The sequence below is a fragment of the Danio rerio genome, chromosome 17, assembly GCF_052040795.2.
Source record: "Danio rerio strain M-AB ecotype USA chromosome 17, GRCz13ab, whole genome shotgun sequence".
NCBI lineage: Eukaryota > Metazoa > Chordata > Actinopteri > Cypriniformes > Danionidae > Danio > Danio rerio.
In genome coordinates, this window is record NC_141037.1 from 31964237 (window position 1) to 31983654 (window position 19418).

Sequence of the window (19418 nt, forward strand, 5' to 3'; positions counted from 1 at the left end):
CTGACAGACACACTGCTGCCCCCTCTCTGCCAACAACACAACATGCACTGAACACATCCATCTATCCATGTGACCTTGAAAAAAAGTAGTAGCAGTCCAGAAAAGTTTATTGTAATTCTGTAATGTAATATATAGGTTGATGAATTTTTATATGTACTTCTTTAACAAGAGAAGCTAAAAAAAATCCTGAACTCTATCATTTTATTATTATTATTATTATTATTATTATTATTATTATAGATGGCCCAATTTTACTTTCAGAGGAAAGTGCACCGGGTAGTTGTATATTTGTCTAATAAGTGACAATATTTGGGAAATATATGTATACACTTTAAGCTACATCAATTTATTTAACCATGCACAGTAAAATTTTTCCAAACATTTCATATTTCTTTATATAATTTTTTAAATATTAAAACATATTTTACCATATTTTTATAAAACTTTATTATCAAATTGAATTCTCTTTGCATGGATTTCTTTCTTTTTATATTTAAAGGTCAATTTTAATCAGGTCGTTTTTAACATGATATGTTTGGTGTTTGTTGCTACCAATTTGCTCCAACATCCTCTGTGGGAATAGTTGGATAGCAGTCCACCTTCTAGCAGTTTTGTTTGTAAGATACCCTTATACTACAGTATACTTATATTCCATATATGTTCCATATTTATTATATAGGTGTCCACTTATTTTTTAAATTGCATTTATAGTAAAATGTTATAGATTTGGTATAGATTTGGAAGGCATCCTTCTAAATATTAGGATCTAAATATTTATTTTACCAAGAATGGTGTTTTATTAATTAATTAATTTTTTTTAAAGAAAGGAGATGACCACCAAGTGTGTTAAAATGTTCAAATTCGAATACATGCTCTGAAGGATTCCTGCACGTCTTGCCTTTTCTGTTTTTACTTTACATTTACTCCTGAATGCTGTGTTAACACATTAATTAAACATGTTAACTCAATGAAGTATCTGCATATATTTTGCATGTAAACTGAAATTTATCTTGACACACTGAAGATCCTATTGTTTAATTGGAGAATATGTTTTTTAGGATTCTTGCATGTTCCTACAAGGAACATTTAGGAATTCTACAGAGAACATCCAGAACTCTTGCAGGAATCTGTACATTGAACTTTCAGGAATCCTGGGAACAATTTTCACACTTGTGTTAACATTTTGCACTTGAAAGCATAACGTGCTACATTGCTTGTGAAAATAGTTGTGAGTCTGTCCAGCTAGATCAGCCTTAACTTTTTTAATTTTTGAAAATATCAAATCCTACAAGGTGCAAACAGGAATCCTACAGGAAAACGTGCAGGACTCCTGCAGGATCATATCAGCAAATACAGACATATATATCATATACAATGTTTAAAAGACATGATAGTACATAATATTGCCTTGCAGTATTTAATATTTATAGAAAAATAAATAAACAATAATGATATTAAAACCCTTCAATAGTTTGAATGTTATTTCTTTGTATTGCTATTTCATATTTAAGGAGAAACATAAATACCTCCATTTCAAGAAAAACTTTTAGTTTTTTGCCAGAGACATATTTTCAAGTCAAAACAAAGACATGTTTATTAGAAAAAGAAAAGAAACAAGCAATAGTTTGGCAAATATTTAAAGTTTTATTAAAGAGCCACAAGAGGACGCACTTTACCAACATTTGTGCATTGTCTTTCCAAATCATGCTTCTTGCTAAATGCTAATGTTATGCTATAGGTGTCAGGATTATCTAGGAATTATTATTATTAATAACATTATTAATAACAATTATTATTAATAACATAGCATATAATGCTGACACAATTTAAAAAAAAATTAATAATACTAAAAATAATACTTTTGTTTTATTTATTGTATAAAGGCTCTTTGAGGCTTTAAGTGAAATAAATATTTTAAATGGGTGTCAAATCTTATTAGGAGAATACAGTAATATTACTACATATTCGTATAAAATAATTTTATTATTTCTTTAACATTTACTTTTCTACCATGTCTATGCTTTTTCTTTACAAAGAGCACTAGGCTAATTTCCCCCTTTAGCACTGTCTGTAGCCTACTAGTTTATTAATTTAATTAAAACTTGAAAAAAAAAAAGATTACTTCCATAAAGATATGTTAAAATGTCCACAGAAATGTCTCTGGGGATCGTTATTGTGCATCAAGAAAAAATGTCTTCTTTATACCGCAAATATGGTACAAATTCATTACTTCTTATTCATTAATTCTTATTGTTATGACTTTAAGATTTCTCTGCAGCTGGCGTGGGATCCACATACTTGTACTCCAGATCCGCACAATGGCTTAAACTCCGGGTTTTGAGTTTGTCCTGAGAACTGATCACACAGAAGAAAGTTTAGGAAAGCGCTCCTCCAAAAGAATAACAGCAGGACCCTTTAGGATCCAGAATCACGAGGCGAGATGTCAGGACGTTTGCAGTACACTTTAAGACACCCGAACGAACAGCAACACTTACCATTTCAAATGTGGACTATAGGATATAAAAACCAATATAACTAGATACTTCCCATTATAAAATGCCTTTTCATAAGAGAACAGTGGAGCCCCGGAGCCTGGGCAGAATAAACAGGGATCGACTGGACGTTCAGGAGGATGTGTTTTCTTCTCTGGATGCTGTGAACTGTCAGGCTTTGATGAACGTCCTCCGTCAGCTGTGCGATGTGTCCCGGCACGCGAGCTGCATGTTTGTGGAGCTGCAGACTGAAGCAGCGCTGGTCATCAATAAAGCCTCAGCGCTGCAGCACAGACTGGACACACTGCAGGACACAGTGCGACACCTCAACCACAGGAGGACCACGACCCGTGAGTTCTTCGCCTTCATGTTTTTCAAGCATATACTACAGCAAGAACATAATAACTAGGCTGATTCATTTTATGTTATAGTAATTATTTGGTCGCAGTGACTACTAGACTGAAGAAGAAAACAAATACAAATATTGCAGAAATTCAAATAATTTCCACTATTAATATCATTAAAGCATTACAAAGAAGGGGAAGACTTTATTTTACAGTATCCTTGTTACAGTGCTTCTAAATACTAAGGATATTAAATTAACTTTATGTATTTTTGCTAGGGGTGGGGAGAGTGTGAGATAAGGGAAAGGTGTAATTTTGTGTAATTTATTGCTATTCACATGGTAAGTAGTATTATAGGACACATTGTTTCCTAAACCAGCAAATATTAATAATTAAAACAACATTTTAATGATTTAGTGTATTTCCAGGGTTTTAACAGGGCCTTTCCAGCAGGATTACAGACACTATAAGGCCTTATTTACTTTGTGACAACCCAGCAAACAATGTTTCTAGCATATGTTATGGCAAGACTGAAAACATTAATTCAGAACAAAACCAAACCTTTGATAATGTTTTTAAAACATTAGTACACACATATAATTTTTACATTGTTGACAGAATACCTGAAACACTTATTTCAGTAAACATTCAGCGGTTCAGTAACATTCCCAATGTTTGTAAATGATAACATTGAACATATGATGATGTTTTTCCAAGTGAATTTGGAATATTGAGCAGGGGTGGGATTTTATTTGTTGTGCTCCTCCTCTCTTTATTCACTTGCAGCAAACTAATGGTAAGCATATTTCACTTAAGCCATCAATCTGACATCTTCAGAGATGGACTGCCATTCCATTCCAGAAGCAAGTTATTAGATTTTGAGTGAAGATTACTAAATGAACAATTTTTAGAGGATTCATTTGCACAGATTACTTGTTCACATTCAGACTCAAAATTTGCGATTACAAAATAAACATTGTAAATTTTGATTTTATGTGGATGTTAAGGAGTAAATGTTATATTAGCTTGCCATATCGGCAGAGCATGCTTCCAGATCATTAATTCCAAATTCCTTTCTAGATGCTTAGCTTTGACTGCATGTGGAATTCTTTTCAGGCTTGTGCTGGGTTGCACTTTTATCCCATGGAACCAGTGGTTGTCCGCTTTTCATTCTCTGATTGTGAAGTGAAGCTCTAATTAGAACATAAATAAATAGAGGCTTCTGGGACAAACTTCTGTGCCAATAATAATGGTTGGCACACCAGTCAACGAGCTCTTCTTGTGCTTGCACTCATTATTGTGCTGAGTCTGGTGAAAGCAGTAGCTTTCGATCATGATGGATTATTCTGGAACAAATTTCTCTTGCATATAGTCTGGCGTGTCGAATAATCTAAAAAAAAAATCTTCTTTGGCATTCATTAAATAGGAGTGTCACAAATACAAAATGCAACTCCTTTTTCTCATTGCCTTCTCTGTGTCCACATATTTCTGTTGTATCTCCATGGTCAATATGTTGCACTTTCAGTGATTCCCAGCAATGCTTTCACCTCCAAAGAAAACAATGGGTGTTTTCACTGGCCCTGCCTCCAGAGCTAAGCCAAGAGTAAGGTGAGTGGAGTGCAGGAAGCAGAGCATAAGTGGATACATGTGTGCTCCAGACGTCCAGTCCTGGACCGTATATTAAAAGGTACTAAGAAAAAAGAGAGAGTGATTTCTCTGTCTGCTCCATGCTATGACATGGAATCTACAGACACTGGATACAATGGAAACACAACTCAAACAAACAGATAAATCACATCAGGAAGATAATATGCGATTTCAGTATTCATTTACAGTCCATATTTCAATCAGTTAAGCATTCATGATGAAATTATTTGTCTGTCATAAAACTTTCTGCCTTATTCATGTATTTTCAGTTTGGAGGATATTAGTAAAACCTTCTGTAATTTATAATCAACATTAAAAAATGGGAGATGCAAGTGCAACTGCAAGACAGCAAGTCATATTCGTTTTATAATACTGTATAAATCTGTGAGATGTAACGTTGCAGATGCGAGACTTAATTTGTTATAATTACAGGATATCGAGTTGCAATTGTGAGAACTGCTTTAGGATACAAAGTTGTAAGCACAAATTATGAAATAATAATTATGAGATATTAATTCACAAATGTGTGAGTCTCAGTTATGGCTTAAGAACTGTGAGCTATAATTATGGAAATGATTATGGAAATATTATGGAATGGTTTGCCATTATTCAGAATGTATTATGTCTCTCTCAATATCTGTGGTGGTGATTGTAATTAAAAGAGACAGAACAAGTTATTTAATTCTGATTAAAGACACACACACAAAAAAAAATTAATTAATGAGTGTCGTTACACTGATATATCTGTTATATAAAAGATAAAGATGTCAGATAAAACTAATTATCCAAATTCCAATAACTGGAAAAGGCCATATCAGTTTTTAGCTGAAAAAGCGAACTCTGAAAAAAATGTTATTTAAAAAAAAAATGCATAAATTAAAAATAGAAATGTGCCTACTTGTTCTGTTTTCATAGTATAGTCATGTGTCATAATTTTTGAAAAAGTATCAGAATACAACAAGCATAACACTTTCACTCCTCCTCCAGTAATACTTTACCCAGCCTCCTTTGGCTAATTTTGCTGATTGGGGTTGCCACAATGGAATGAATTGACAGTTACACTGGCACATGTTTTATGCTGTGGATACACTTCAAGCCACAAACGATTTAATTCACAAAATAAAATATCACAATATAAAATCTTTTCTTTTCATTCAATCAATCATTCATTCATTCATTTATTTTCTTTTTGGCTTAGTCTCTTTAGTAATCAGGGGTCGGCACAGTGGAAAGTACCGCCAACTTATCCAGCATATGTTTTACACAGTGGATGCCTTCCAGCTGCAACCCATTTCAGGGAAACTCTCATACACTCTCATTCACACACACACCACGGACAATTTTGTTTTTTTAGCTGCCTTTTTACTTTTTATTTACTTATTTACTTTACTTTTATTGATATTTGTTTATTATTTTTGATTGTATGTTCGTCAAACATTCATTCATTCATTTTCTTTTTGGCTTAGTCCCTTTATCAATCCGGGCCGTCACAGCGAATGAACCGCCATTTTATCCAACGCGTTTTTACAAAGCGGATGCCCTTCCAGCCGCAACCCATCACTGGGAAACATCCACACACACTCATTCACACTTATACTCTATGGATATTTTTAGCTAACAAAATTCAGCTGTACCGCATGTCTATGGACTGTGGGGGAAACCGGAGCACCCGGAGGAAACCCACGCAAACGCAAGGAGAAAACTCTCCACAAACTCCACACAGAAATGCCAACTGACCCAGCCGAGGCTCAAACCAGCGACCTTCTTGCTGTGAGGCGACAGCACTACCTTCTGCGCCACTGCGTCACCCTCGTCAAACATTAGTAAACCAAAATACCTCTCATATATTGATTGATGTTCTTAATTAGGACAGGCCTAAACACAAGAAATAAAATTACACCATGTTTTACAACACATAACAAGCGACAAGCAATGTGGTTGTCCGCACCAGATGCATCACGACAGAAACATTGAAATACTTGAAATTCAAAAGTACATACAGTAGCACTGCACTTTCAACAAAAGATGTATTATTGAATGAATACATATTAAACCTCTTTAACATAATTAAAAGTACATGTGATTGATGTTTGTAGTTTCACAGTTCTAAAGTTAAATTTTTAACAGTTTATAGTTTTTTTTTAGAAATGTAGTAAGTATAGTAAGCTTGGATCACTCTGATTGGATTATTACTGATTACAGAGGAGAAGGCAGTCATGCTCAATCATATCATGTGCTCCTCTCGAAATTAGTTTGTGAAACTTCACTTGAACTCACACTGGAAACATTCAAAACTGAATAAAGCGCATAATTAGCACCTGGGGTGATCATTGTGATAGTATTTTGTGCTGTTGTTCCAGCTGCAACAGAAATAGAGACCATTTGTATAATAGAAATTTTCCACATTGCCGTTGGTTAGGACTAAAAATGATTTTAACATTGAAAAGATGTTTATAATGTTATAAAGAGTTACGTGTAGTTAGGACATTACTTCACTAAAGCTATACATAGAACCATCTGGGTTTCTTTATTCATCATGCTCATTTTTTGATTAACAACTTTGCAGACAGTTTACATTAAAGGACAGCTACATGAGCAAATACAAATCAGATATTTTTTTGGAAGCCCACAGAACCTGGTCTTTAATGAGTAAGAGTCAATTGAGGCTGTTTTCAAAGGGATCATGCTTAAATTAAATTGATTGCTCAGATACACAATTCTATCATTCACCACCACGAATGGAAAATTGGCACTCCTCAGCTATAATCTTACTACTTATTACTTACTCTTTACATGTTCAATGCAGGATTTTCCTTTACCAAGAAAAACCCAGTTTTGCGTCATCGGTCAATCTGAGTGGACCAGTCCCATCCTGGCCCTTATGCAAGCCTCACCGCTGTTTTGTTCTAACAATGGCAACTATAAAGCACAGAATACAATATTTACTGTAGGGTCTGAAATGTATAAACCATAGACACATTGTGACTATGCAATCCAGCTGTTATTTTCCTACCCACACCTCCTCCTTCCCATAGCGAGCAACTCCAAACTATCCCTCAGAGTTCGTCTGTAGGGGGAATGCATGTCAAAACCAGATGTTGGTCCAGCCCCTATGAAGGCTTTTGCTGACACTGTGTTGTTATCACAGCCAGATGGATGCACACTCAGTTTCTTTGTCTATTTGTGATCCTCTAAAACCCTCAATATAATTGTGGAAATGTAATGTTTTCCCTTCGGCGTTCATATACTTTCCAAATTGCTTTTCCTTTTTCCACCCACTAACTTCCTACAAACAAAATGGACATCAGCTTGCCTAAATAAGGAAACATTAAAATGAGCATAGAGCTTTGAGTATCTCAAATGAATTTGAATATTTCAATATGTCCTCGCTGCAGTCTGTAGCACGATAATGTACTGGATCAGGTCTAACAGACAGTGGACTTTGTTATGCCCATGCTACTCTGATAGTTGGGTTTAGGGTTGGGGTAGGTGCAGACAATAGTAACGCACAATGTAATGGGTAATTTAATAATTAATATAAATAATTCTAATTTCTAGCAACAACCACTCGCGCATACACATCCACCACATATTGGACCTGATCCAGTACGTCATGATGCTACAGGTTGCAGCAAGAACACACTTGAATCTTTTCAAATCCTTGGAAATCTGGTATCAGTTTAAAACCCTCTGAAGTCCAAAAAACTGCAGCTGAGATATGAAATCTGGCTTCCAGAAGGTTGAATGTTAAATGTTTTAAAAGAGCTTTGCCAAAATGGTAAATATTTATCCGCACATGGGCTATAATTGGACCAGTAACATATTTTTTGAATTATTACTGTTATTTACATCAGTAAATGTCACGTTAACTTGCAATTAACTACAGACTAAATACGTTTAATGCAGTATAAATATTACGTTGAAATATTAGTTATGGAATATTAGTATTATTTGAATATTAGTATTAGTTACACAGTAAACACATTAGCTATTAGGCTGCATCTGTATGCAATTGTAAAGTTACTTGATCTCTGTCATTATCATTTTACTGTAGAAATGGATGAGTGAATGGATAGATAGATAGATAGATAGATAGATAGATAGATAGATAGATAGATAGATAGATAGATAGATAGATAGATAGATAGATAGATAGATAGATAGATAGATAGATAGATAGATAGATAGATAGATAGATAGATAGATAGATAGATTGCAGAGCAGAAATCCTATTCAACAGCAAATTAAATTGGGCTCTTGGAAGATGTTTTTTTTTCTGCATTAAGCTCGTGATCTTCCTCCCATTGCTCTCATATGGGAAAGTTTTGCACTCTTGACTGTTGTGACATCATGTTGTTTAGACAGTTGTATCTTATATCCCTCCCATCCAGACAATAGATGACTCACTGGAACTTCTGTAAAGTCCATCTTAATAGAACTTGAGGGCTTGTTTTTATTTCATGACAGATTTTTATGGACCCTCTGGACTTACTGTATTTCCTTTCTGAAAGCAGTTGTTGAGAAATGGTTTTGTGTGTATGCTTAGTGAATTATGTATATGTAAACTGAAGCTGAGGGCTCTGAGTTTAAACATCATTTGCAACTTTTATATTAGTAGAGTTCTAATTTCTATTGTTTCTCTTCTTCTAATTTAATTCAGGGCTTATAATGGAACTGTGTTAGTAAACTTGACATTGAGTCCAGAATTACGCTTTCAGTATTTTTGAGAGCATTTCATGAAGCCTCTGTAAAATATCATTTCAGAACTTTTCAGATCAAATTGGAAAAAAAATAAAAACAACATACTAAAACATGCCTTTTTATGCCTTTTTTTTTAAGGACTTTTTAGTTTGTTTCTTGGCTTCTCTGAAGTAATAGTATCTGGATGGAGCCTTGATTATGCAAGCTGAAACTGCAAATCTTTGACACGCACTGTCAGGCACAATGCACTCAATGGAGCTAGTGATGTCACTGCAAGGGGTGGGGTTAGATGTGCTCATTAAAAAGCATTGCATGCTGTTCAGATTGCATCTGCACCAGGTCTGCATCTAGACCCCTCTCCCATCGTTGGGCAAACTTGTGAATCAGATATAACCGCTTATGTAAATGTATTCTCATTTATTTGAGTAGCAAAATAAACTAGCTAAATGAATGAAAAAAAAAAATAGATTGATTACGACAGCAGAAAAAAATCTGACATTACCTAGCCACTGTTTAACACCCTATTTTTGAAGTTTAATGGCAAAATAAATATACCAAATCCTGTCGTAGCATTATACATGCATATTTAAATGTTAAAAATGCTACAATATGTGCAATGATTCTGTGAAAAGGATTGAATACAAATATTTGTCAACACACTTTAAAAATGCTGAGTTGTTTTAACCTAAATATGGGTAAAACAATAACAAAACAGTTAAATTTTTTTAAATAATTGACCCAACTTTCTAGTCTTTCTAGTAAATTAATTTTTTATTCATTTTTATCTATATTTACTACATAGATAGCTTATGTTAATACAACAAATGGTGACATTTTGTTCTCTCTCCGAGCAGGTATATGTTTCCTGATAAAAGAATTGGGTATGATTTGTGTCCCGTTTCACATTTTCTTTCTTGCTAGATTATAAGTTTGAGAAGGTTTTCAATAACATCATGAGCTGGACTAAAAGCATGCATACATGCTGTGAGAGACTCTAGGGAGTAGGATCATGTCTGATGAGATTTTCACTCATCAATTTTCCAAAAGGATCTAATCTGATGGAAAGATAGACGGATTTCAGCAAAGGAAGACGAATGGCAGGTACTTCATAGAATAAAGAAGTAAGGGAATGTAGTAATTATAGCAGAGATGGACGATTGGTGCAGTAACGTGTTTCAAGTTTGATTTTAGTTCCAGTATGTTGATGTAAAGGTGTATTTAAGTGTATCATGTCAGAATCTAAAGATCCAACAGACCTTTCTTTTAGATCTACTGTGTATTTAGGGTCATTAACTCACTGCCCTGCCCTATGGTGGCTCTACCTCAACAATGGGTGTCCTGTTCTTTGACGAAGAGGCCCTGAACTTACATCCAGCTTGGCACTGAGTCTGTGTGAGTGAAGTGCTTTTGCTGTTGAGTTTATTTAGTCATGGCAGAGTTGGAGTAAAGGACTCGTATGAGTTCAAACCCATAAGATACACAGAGGTCAGTGGCTGATGTTTTCTTTGAGTTCCATTCTAGTTGTCTTAGCCTTTCGTACCCAATTTTCAGTGGAAAAATCCTCTTAGGGTCTTTTGTTCCAGATCATTTTCCTTCTGTATATGGCTTCAGTCCAACTTTCAGTCAAGGCCGTTTTGCCTGACTTGCTCATGATAACATTTACTGGGAATGTAAAAAGTTATGAACATTGTACTGGATTATTTTTTAGTTAGATTTTCCTGCTGAAAAGCCCATCTTAAATTACCTTGTTCATTGATTTTAGCAGGTTTATAGAAGTCAATTTGGCTGAGGTGGTTGTCAAGCTGGTTCCCCATGTAATCTTACTAAATCTCCCTAAAACCAACCTGACCCAACTGAAAGTCCAGCTAAAACCATCAAGCAATCTTAAAGCCTCTTAGACCAAGAACAATAAATATACTGTAACAGTATTCTTTAAAGAGAGTATGTCTGAAATTACATGTATTATTTGTTTTTTATTTTTAATGTGTAAACATCTTTTCCAGACCCCTCCCACTCTTTTTTAAATTTAAATTTTTAAATTTAAAATTTTTTATTAAAGACCTATTAAAGACCCCATTCTACTAAGTATCTCTTAAAATTGCTATAGAGTGTGTTGATTCAATATGTTAAAGAATAATCACAGCTGATTGCTGAAATCAAAAAGAGCTGATTAATATGACAAAAAGTAATGCATAAATGTGTATTTAACACTTACACTCAGCAGTCAGTTTGTTGCCTTGTCACAAACGCAGTTGGCAAAGTTTACAATATACATGTTATACTACAAAAGAAACCTCTTCAGCGTGGTGCTGAATTCATGTGTGGCCCATATATCCCACCTTTTACATTCTTATGACAAGTTGTGATGAGAAGCTGTATGCCTGGTTGCATTAACTGAAAACCCTATAGAGGAATTACCAAGTGCACGAGTCACACATGATGTCACACGGGTTCCCGGTTGCAAAAAAAGACTGGCTGCAATAGTAAACATGTTGTGTTGTGCAGTAGGATGCCAAATTCAAAAGTTCAAAAATAGAAAACTTAATTTTTACCGTACACCACACTGCTTTTAATGCCAACCGCAGATGTCTTTGGCTAAAAGGGAGCTGAATAGAGTGAGGACCTAATTAAAAATGCTTGACTCTGTAGTTCTCATTTCATATCAGGTATGTTCACGCTATGCTGAATCATACACATTACTTGTTTTTGATTGCAGTGATAATTTCAGCAAAAACAGGTTAATTTGTTTAAATAAACGGCGGACACTGAATGCAAAGAATGAAATGTAAAAATGTAAGTTCACATACCCTGCTGTACAGGTTCAGTTCGCTTTCAGAATGCAGTTGTTTTGCTTGTTGATGATTAATTACCCAGGCCTTGTACAGTTTCATCTTTTTCCTTGTTTTTGGATTGGCAGAACCTGGGTTTTTAGCACTACAAAGTTTTGAATCTGGTAATCATGGAACATTGTTTCTTGCACATGACCACACAGAACAAAATTGTTGGCATCTAAAGACTTGTAGGCCTTTAACTTCTCTCTTGTAAAATCACTTGGAGCTTTAATGAGATTGTATATTTGGGGCTGGATGCTTGGCCATTTCATCGTATCCAATATCCATTGGGAGGTTGCTTTAACAAATGGACCTGTTAGATGAACGGCACTCACTTTAACGTTAATTTTGCAGAATAACTGTGCTTATCACTGGGTGACAAGCTGTTGTGATATGCTGAAAGCATTATGTAAATAATATATATAATATGTATTCAATATAACTTTTCTCAAAAACACCAACAAACTCTGTACCGTCTCAGATGTCAATCCCTTCCTGTAATTGCTAGCGCTCCCGTTTTTTTTCTGCAACCATGCGCATCCTGAATGTTTACAAACTGGTAATTCGTCTATAATGCTGGTCTCGCCTCCCACATAGTCCCGCATACTATGTAAAATACAGACTTAGATAAATTGGATCTAAGGGGGAAAATGATCATTGTTGTAAGATTTGAAATGTTCTACATAAATTCAACATAGCCATGGCCGTGCAGATCAAGGAACTCATGTAAAGTGCCATATAGTCTGTGTTTTGTTTCGATTGGCTTGTTTTTCCACCAGGATTTCACACTCAGGATTTACTTAAGAACAAGGAAACAATGGTGTTTGAGGCTCATGGTATGTAATTTTTCTTGTACTGAAAAATTAATTTTCAGCTTTGCCTAGATATATTCAGATTTTCATTCTATTGGACCTTTAACATTCTTTAACTGATTTTCAAGATATTGAAAAAAGCTATTCTGTACTAAAATGTCAATTGCGTCATGCAAAGAAATGAAATTAAACTATAGTTTTAAAGGGCATATAGTTTACCCCTTTTTATGATTTAATATTAATATTATGGTTCTTCTGAGTGTGCCAGTTTAGGTTCAGTTCAACACACTGTTCAGATGTTTTTATTATAATGTGTTAAAAAGTGTCATGTTGAGCCGAGCTTATACACCGAGACTTATAACCACACACACTGAATTACTTTGATTGAGGCACCGAATGCGCCGCGACGCGGCACACCAGATACTCTCTGTCGCACGGCAGAAACATGAAGTGTCCTGAATCGTCACGCCATGCATTCCGGAACTCCAAATACAGGCCTCCACCAGGGCAAACACAACGGCGCCGCGGCCACCGCGCCGCCAATCCGAAGCTCCGCCACGTGCACCCCGACAGAAACCCATGCCCAGAACCGCGAAATGCACTGCGCCGCGCCACGCAAAAGGTACATGCAATAATTCTGATTAGAGCAATAATGTGGAGAATATTGATCTTCAGTTGAGCCCAATGAGCCTTACATCTAAAAATAGAGCAAGGGTGTTCCTTTAGTGATTGCGCTTTGACTCACACTTTGAAAATGGCGGATGTGAAACAAGAAACTGAGGATATGATCGTGATGCGAGGCTGTCAATCAATATTGGTGGGCGGGGGGACCACTCTCCTACATAAAGTTGTGGGCAGTCTGAAAACTGCTCCAATTGGTCCACCGTTTTTATGTTGTTAAATTGAAAAAAAAAGGACTGTGTGTGTTTATATCACCCCAATATGACAGTCTATACACTATATATACACACGTTTGTCCAAACAGCTTGAAAAGTAGATTTTTCACCATGGGTGCTTAAAATATACAGATCTTTATCTCAAAGTATCATTATGGTGTACATGGAGAATGTGAGAAACTGAATGCACTTTAATAAACAGAATCCACTTTAGACAGCCACATAGTCAATTCTATTTGCTTTTGACACACCGCAGGCCTATTGCGCAGTCATGTAGAACTATTTGTTGAAGCCTTGTGACAATGCAATAACTGTCATTCTTGGTGTGAACAAACCACCACCCCCAAGTGAAGTCTTTTTATTGTTTATTCGTAAAAGTGCTCATTTTGTTTTGGTAGTTCCAAATTTTTTGCATAACTCTATGCTTCAATCCATTAAGACAGTATACTGGTCTTACCAGTTTTATAAGTAATGATATCAGTGAATCATTCTTCTTCAGTATGGATGTCTTTTGTGTAGATTCCCCTTCAGTTTGCCCTTCACTTCAGACTAATTAAAAGATCTCACGGGGATATGGAAAAGTAGGTCAGTGTGGGATGCTTATTCGGGTTGAAAGAGAAATATGACTTTCCTTGGAGGAAAAAAAATCAGCACATACCTAAATCCATCAGTCGGCTTGCAGATTCACACCTGGAAATCTGGAAGCAAAGAATCACCCCCTGCCATGGTGCAGTTTAAACAAGCTTGACTTATTGTTTTCAGCCCATACTCCCATCAAGCATGAAAAACAAAGACATAGACACTGTGTGCTTCAGAATTCTTGATATTTGTTAAAAGGTGGTCTTATCATTTTTGTCAGTAGCGAATAACAGATTTTTTATAAACATTTATTTTGCTTGTTTATATAAAGATAAGATTCATTCCTCATAAGGAGCTGTGACAGGCTAAAGGCCAGTGTACTGTATATCAACGGACAGTGTTTCCAACAGCACAATGGGTGGTCAAATGCATTTTTGAAGGGATCCTCCTCAAAGTTGTTAGCATAGTTTACTTCATGAAATATCTCATATGTTTTAGGTTTTGAATTGGTTGTGAAACAACATTTTCTATTGTTTTGTACAGTTTATTTTCTGACTTGATGTTGTCACAAATACCAAATTCTTGTACACTAGTTGCAACAAAAGATGCTAAAATATAATGATACTGAACCAATATTACAACAACAAAAAACTGAAAAAAAGGAAATATAAATGAATACACAATGACCCACTATAGAACTTATAGCTAAAAGGATGACTAACAGATTGAACAGTTATTACTGACCTCAACTGCGTTGCCAAAAAGAAAAAAAACTTTTTTACTTAAACCTTGTTTGAGGGCATAAGTTGGAACATTTTTAACCACAATGTGATTATTTTACTTTACAGAAATTAAATACTCTCATCGGCCACTTTATCAGGTACACCTGTCCAACTGCTTGTTAACGCAAATTTCAATCACCAAATTTTTCAAAATCACATGGCAGCAACTCAATGCATTTAGGCCTGTAGACATAGTTAAGACAATCAAATACTGAGTATTTTAGAAACTGATCTACAGGAATTTTCACGCACAACATCTCTACAGTTTACAGAGAATAGTCTAAAAAAGAGGAAATATCCAGTGAGCGACAGTTCTGTGGGCACAAATGCCTTGTTGATGCCAGAGAAAAGAATGGCCAGATTGGTTCAAGCTGATAGAAAGGCAACAGTAACTCAAATAGCCACTCGGTACAACTGAGGTATGCAGAAGAGAATCTCTGAATGCACAGCACATCAAACCTTGAGGCTGATAGGCTACAGCAGCAGAAAACCACACTGGGTGGCAAAAAGAGGTCCAACCTGGTATAGGAAGGTGTACCTAATAAAGTGGTCGGTGAGTGTATATCAGTATTTAGTAATTTCCATTGTTTTATGTTTGTTATTAAAAGGGAAAAATAAACAATAGGAAAAATAAAATGAAGTAAGTAGAAAAATGCTGATTAACAGTAGCATTTAAGTATGAAAAGAAACAGAAATTTAATGGTCAACTTAAATAGTTTTTTCATTACAATTAAAGCTACTGAAATGATTATTATGATTTTTTAGTATTATATTTTTTATTGTATAGTATACATTAAATGTCACAGGCAGCAGCAGAATAGGCTCTAAAGTATTTGACTTTTAAAGTGCAACAAGTCATGAAAGAGACCTAAGAGTGCTTTCAGACAAGTACATTTGGTGCGCACAAAAGGGTTTTTTTGACACCAGAGTTTCGCTAGTGTGAACATGGTTTTCTGATCTTGGATGTGTACCTGCAAACCATACGCGAATCTGCCCTGAAAAGGGTGCTCTGGGGTTTGGTGCATAGTGCGGTGCACTCTAATGTGAATAGAATTGTACCAAATCAGGAAAGTGAACCTCTATTAATCACATATTTATTGGTCAAATTATTGTTTCTTTAGCTTAATGAAACAAAAAAAAATCTGACTCAGAATCTGTTATAAAAAAATGTGAATGACGACATGAATGATAAGGTCAACCTCATGTAATCATGATAAGTATCTCAGAGTAAAATAAAATCTATGTTCTTGTATTTATGTATATGATTACTGTAAAATTTCACTATTAGATACTACAGTGTTTTCTAGCTTGCAGATGGTGACCTTATGTGAAGCATGTAGTGACAGCTGTGATTCTGGAAAAACAGAGATATGGTCTCTGAATATATCAGAGAAATGAGACTGAGATTGGACAGTGACAGACTTGCGAACTTCCTCCTGATTTTGTGAATATTTCCTGACAGTGACTTCTCTTTGTCTGTGATGAGACTTTAGAGTAACAGAAACCTTATAACCAATTAAATGGGCAGAAAATCCATAAACAAATTTCTTACTTGAACTTGTATATAAGATAATAAGATAATAAATGTGAGTATGCTAAAATTTGGAATTTGTAAAAATAATAATATTCCCTTGGTTGTGGTAATTTTTCTAAATTGAACCAATTCCCCATCACAGTAGAGAGTAAGTGATAGCTACTATAGCATTTCTGTGTGAAAACAAACCCAAGAAAAAAAAACAGAGTGATAACAGGTAAAAGTAGGGGCATGAGGGTAAATGTGTCAGTTAAGGTCATTGGTTGTGGTTCAACAAGACCCCTTAATGTGGTTTAAATGGATTATTAGTCTGCCAAGGCCATCCGACTGGACTTTTTAGCTGAAATATGCGACTCCACCGCTGTTGCTGCTCCCTTTTTCCAATTTAATCCTAATTGAAAACATCTGATCGTGGGGTTGTTTAGTCCTGCTTTAGCGAGGAAAGCGCCTTTCAAAATACCTCCAACATTAATTTTTTGGAATGTGTGGATGTGAATTCACTGGTTTATTTGGGTGGAGTCGACCCACTCATAAGTGAAACCGCAGTTGTGGTCGGTCTGGAACAGATTGCGTTTCCATTTCATTTCAACTTTGGGCCAAGAGCAAACACTCCTTGTACCAAATCCAATAGTTGCTGAGCTTTATTAAATGCTTTTTTATGCACCGAAATATAAGACCCAACTAAGCTTTATTTGCTTTTACATGTTTATGAAACATTCTTGCCAATAGAAAAGTTGTCATAAAAACACCCCAAACTATAATCTAACAATAAAATGATATTCTTGTTTAAAATATGAACGATAATAAAAATAATTTCATAATAAATATATTCTAAAGATATAAAATTGACTTAGAATGTTCTTGTCAAGCATACGAATAATGTGTTTTGTAGTAGGGCACTTGGGGAGTACCTTTCTGTCCCTGAAGGAAAAATGGGGCAAAATGGCAGAAAAACAGTGCAGGAGTGAAAATCTTGTGTAAACAGGAAAGGCAGTTAAGCGTGTCAGATTAGCTTCTGTATCAGGTATCTGTTACAGCTCTGGCTCCGTAGTTTGTGTTTCCCTTTCTTTATTTTATCATGGGTTATCTGATGTTTTTAAAGGCTTGAATATCATCCCTGAATATGAGAAACGGCTTCCTGTTATGAACATAATGGTACTTTGAGTAAGTGCTTGAGTGACATTGACAAATTTAGTAATTGTTACTCTGAGCTGTTTTCGTTTAAGCAAAAGCTTTGTGTTTGGGTTTATAGCTCCCTCTTGTGGCTAAAATATAACATCTGCCATAGGCTATATTCAGTACTGTCTGCATGATTGTGTACTTTTATGCTCTGACATATACAGTATATTTTAATAATTAGCTATTTATATTTTTTCTTTTAACATCACAATAACTTTTTTATGTAACTATACATTAACTATCCATCTCAATATGCTAAGAGCGCAAATATCCAGTGGCACTAAATCAGTTTAAATAGTTTTATGACAATTAAAATATGGCATTTTAAAGCCAGCATCAACCTTACATGCATTACTTCTGAATAGTGCTGTATAAAATTGTAGTAGTTAAGATTCTGGGACAGTTCTGGTGCCATTGGAGCATTTTAGTGTCCAGATTAATGTAATGTAAGCAGTTTGGAACATTTGGATTGCTACTGGATTTCAAAAGCTTTTGAGAGACAGTGGAATATGGGCAAGCTGATTGTGCCAACTGGCACACATTTTCTCACCATATCCAACATTCATCTCTTTGGTGGCACCCATCTGGGTCAATAGTAAGAATATAAGATAAAGTATAACCCGAGAAAGCATAGAAACTATTTGATTTAAATGTTAAATCTGTTTTTTTTTTTTTTTTTTGCTATCTTACATTGTTGCATTGTATATGTGTACAGGTTAACAGTTAATCCTTTATAGGTGAATATACTAAAAAATAGTTTGTTTTGGTAATCTTCACCCATGAATACCCATGTCCTTCATGCGTTTAAAGTTTGACTTTAATATTCAATATTCTTTACCACATCCCTATTACTGTTTGTTTGCTATGAGGCAATGATGTGCCCCGCCCACTTCTCAATATTCTTTATATATTTCAGTTGGAAGTACATCCACAGACTTTAAAAAAATATGTCAATCTGTTTTGTGTTTTTCTGCCTGATGATTATGGTTTCAGCTTTCATTCTAACTAACAAAGATTATTTTACTGTCAATGGGCTTTATGCACACAGACTTATAATTTTCAGCCAGGCAACCCAAGGGCTTTCTATTACAATATTGTCACATTTCTTTTAAAATCAGCAATCTTCACTGCCTGTTAGATATACGATATATATGAAATGAAGTGGTTCTTAGACAGGACAAGAAGCATTAAATGACATTTCCCCCCGCCATGTCTTTAAAATATGAGTTTATTTTACCCCAGTACTTTCAATGGAATTTTGGCACTAGCCTGTTGCTTCTGACGACGCTAACGGCCTTTCATCTCATTTTACGCTTGAACAACTAAATGAATGCTTAAGTCTATTTAACTGAATGTATTGTAATTGCATTACAACATCAATGCTGTAAAAACAACCTTGTGAAATTGAAAATAGTCACATTAAGCTTTCACTGGAAGTTTATCGTTGGCTTTAAAACTAGCTGTGCATAGAGCCTATTCAACAGTTGCTCATTAATATGCTAAAAAATAAGTAATTATATATATTTTTTAATTATATAGCTTTTTTTTTAGAGTAGTATTTATTACAACAAAACTACTGTAATTGTATTACAGTATTAATCCGTAATCTGAGGGAGTTAAT

At 35.0% G+C, this 19418-nt stretch overlaps 1 protein-coding gene across 2 annotated transcripts in view; it reads left to right on the forward strand.

Moving 5' to 3' along the window:
* The first annotated feature begins 2345 nt into the window (after window positions 1–2345).
* Window positions 2346–19418, forward strand: part of nhsl1a (NHS-like 1a) — a 67473-nt gene continuing 50400 nt past the window's right edge. For both annotated transcript variants that reach the window (XM_087290682.1, XM_087290683.1), the window contains exon 1: window positions 2346–2842. In XM_087290682.1, coding sequence (XP_087146808.1) covers window positions 2557–2842 — 286 coding nt within the window. In that variant the 5' untranslated portion in view covers window positions 2346–2556. The remainder of the gene's footprint in view (window positions 2843–19418) is intronic.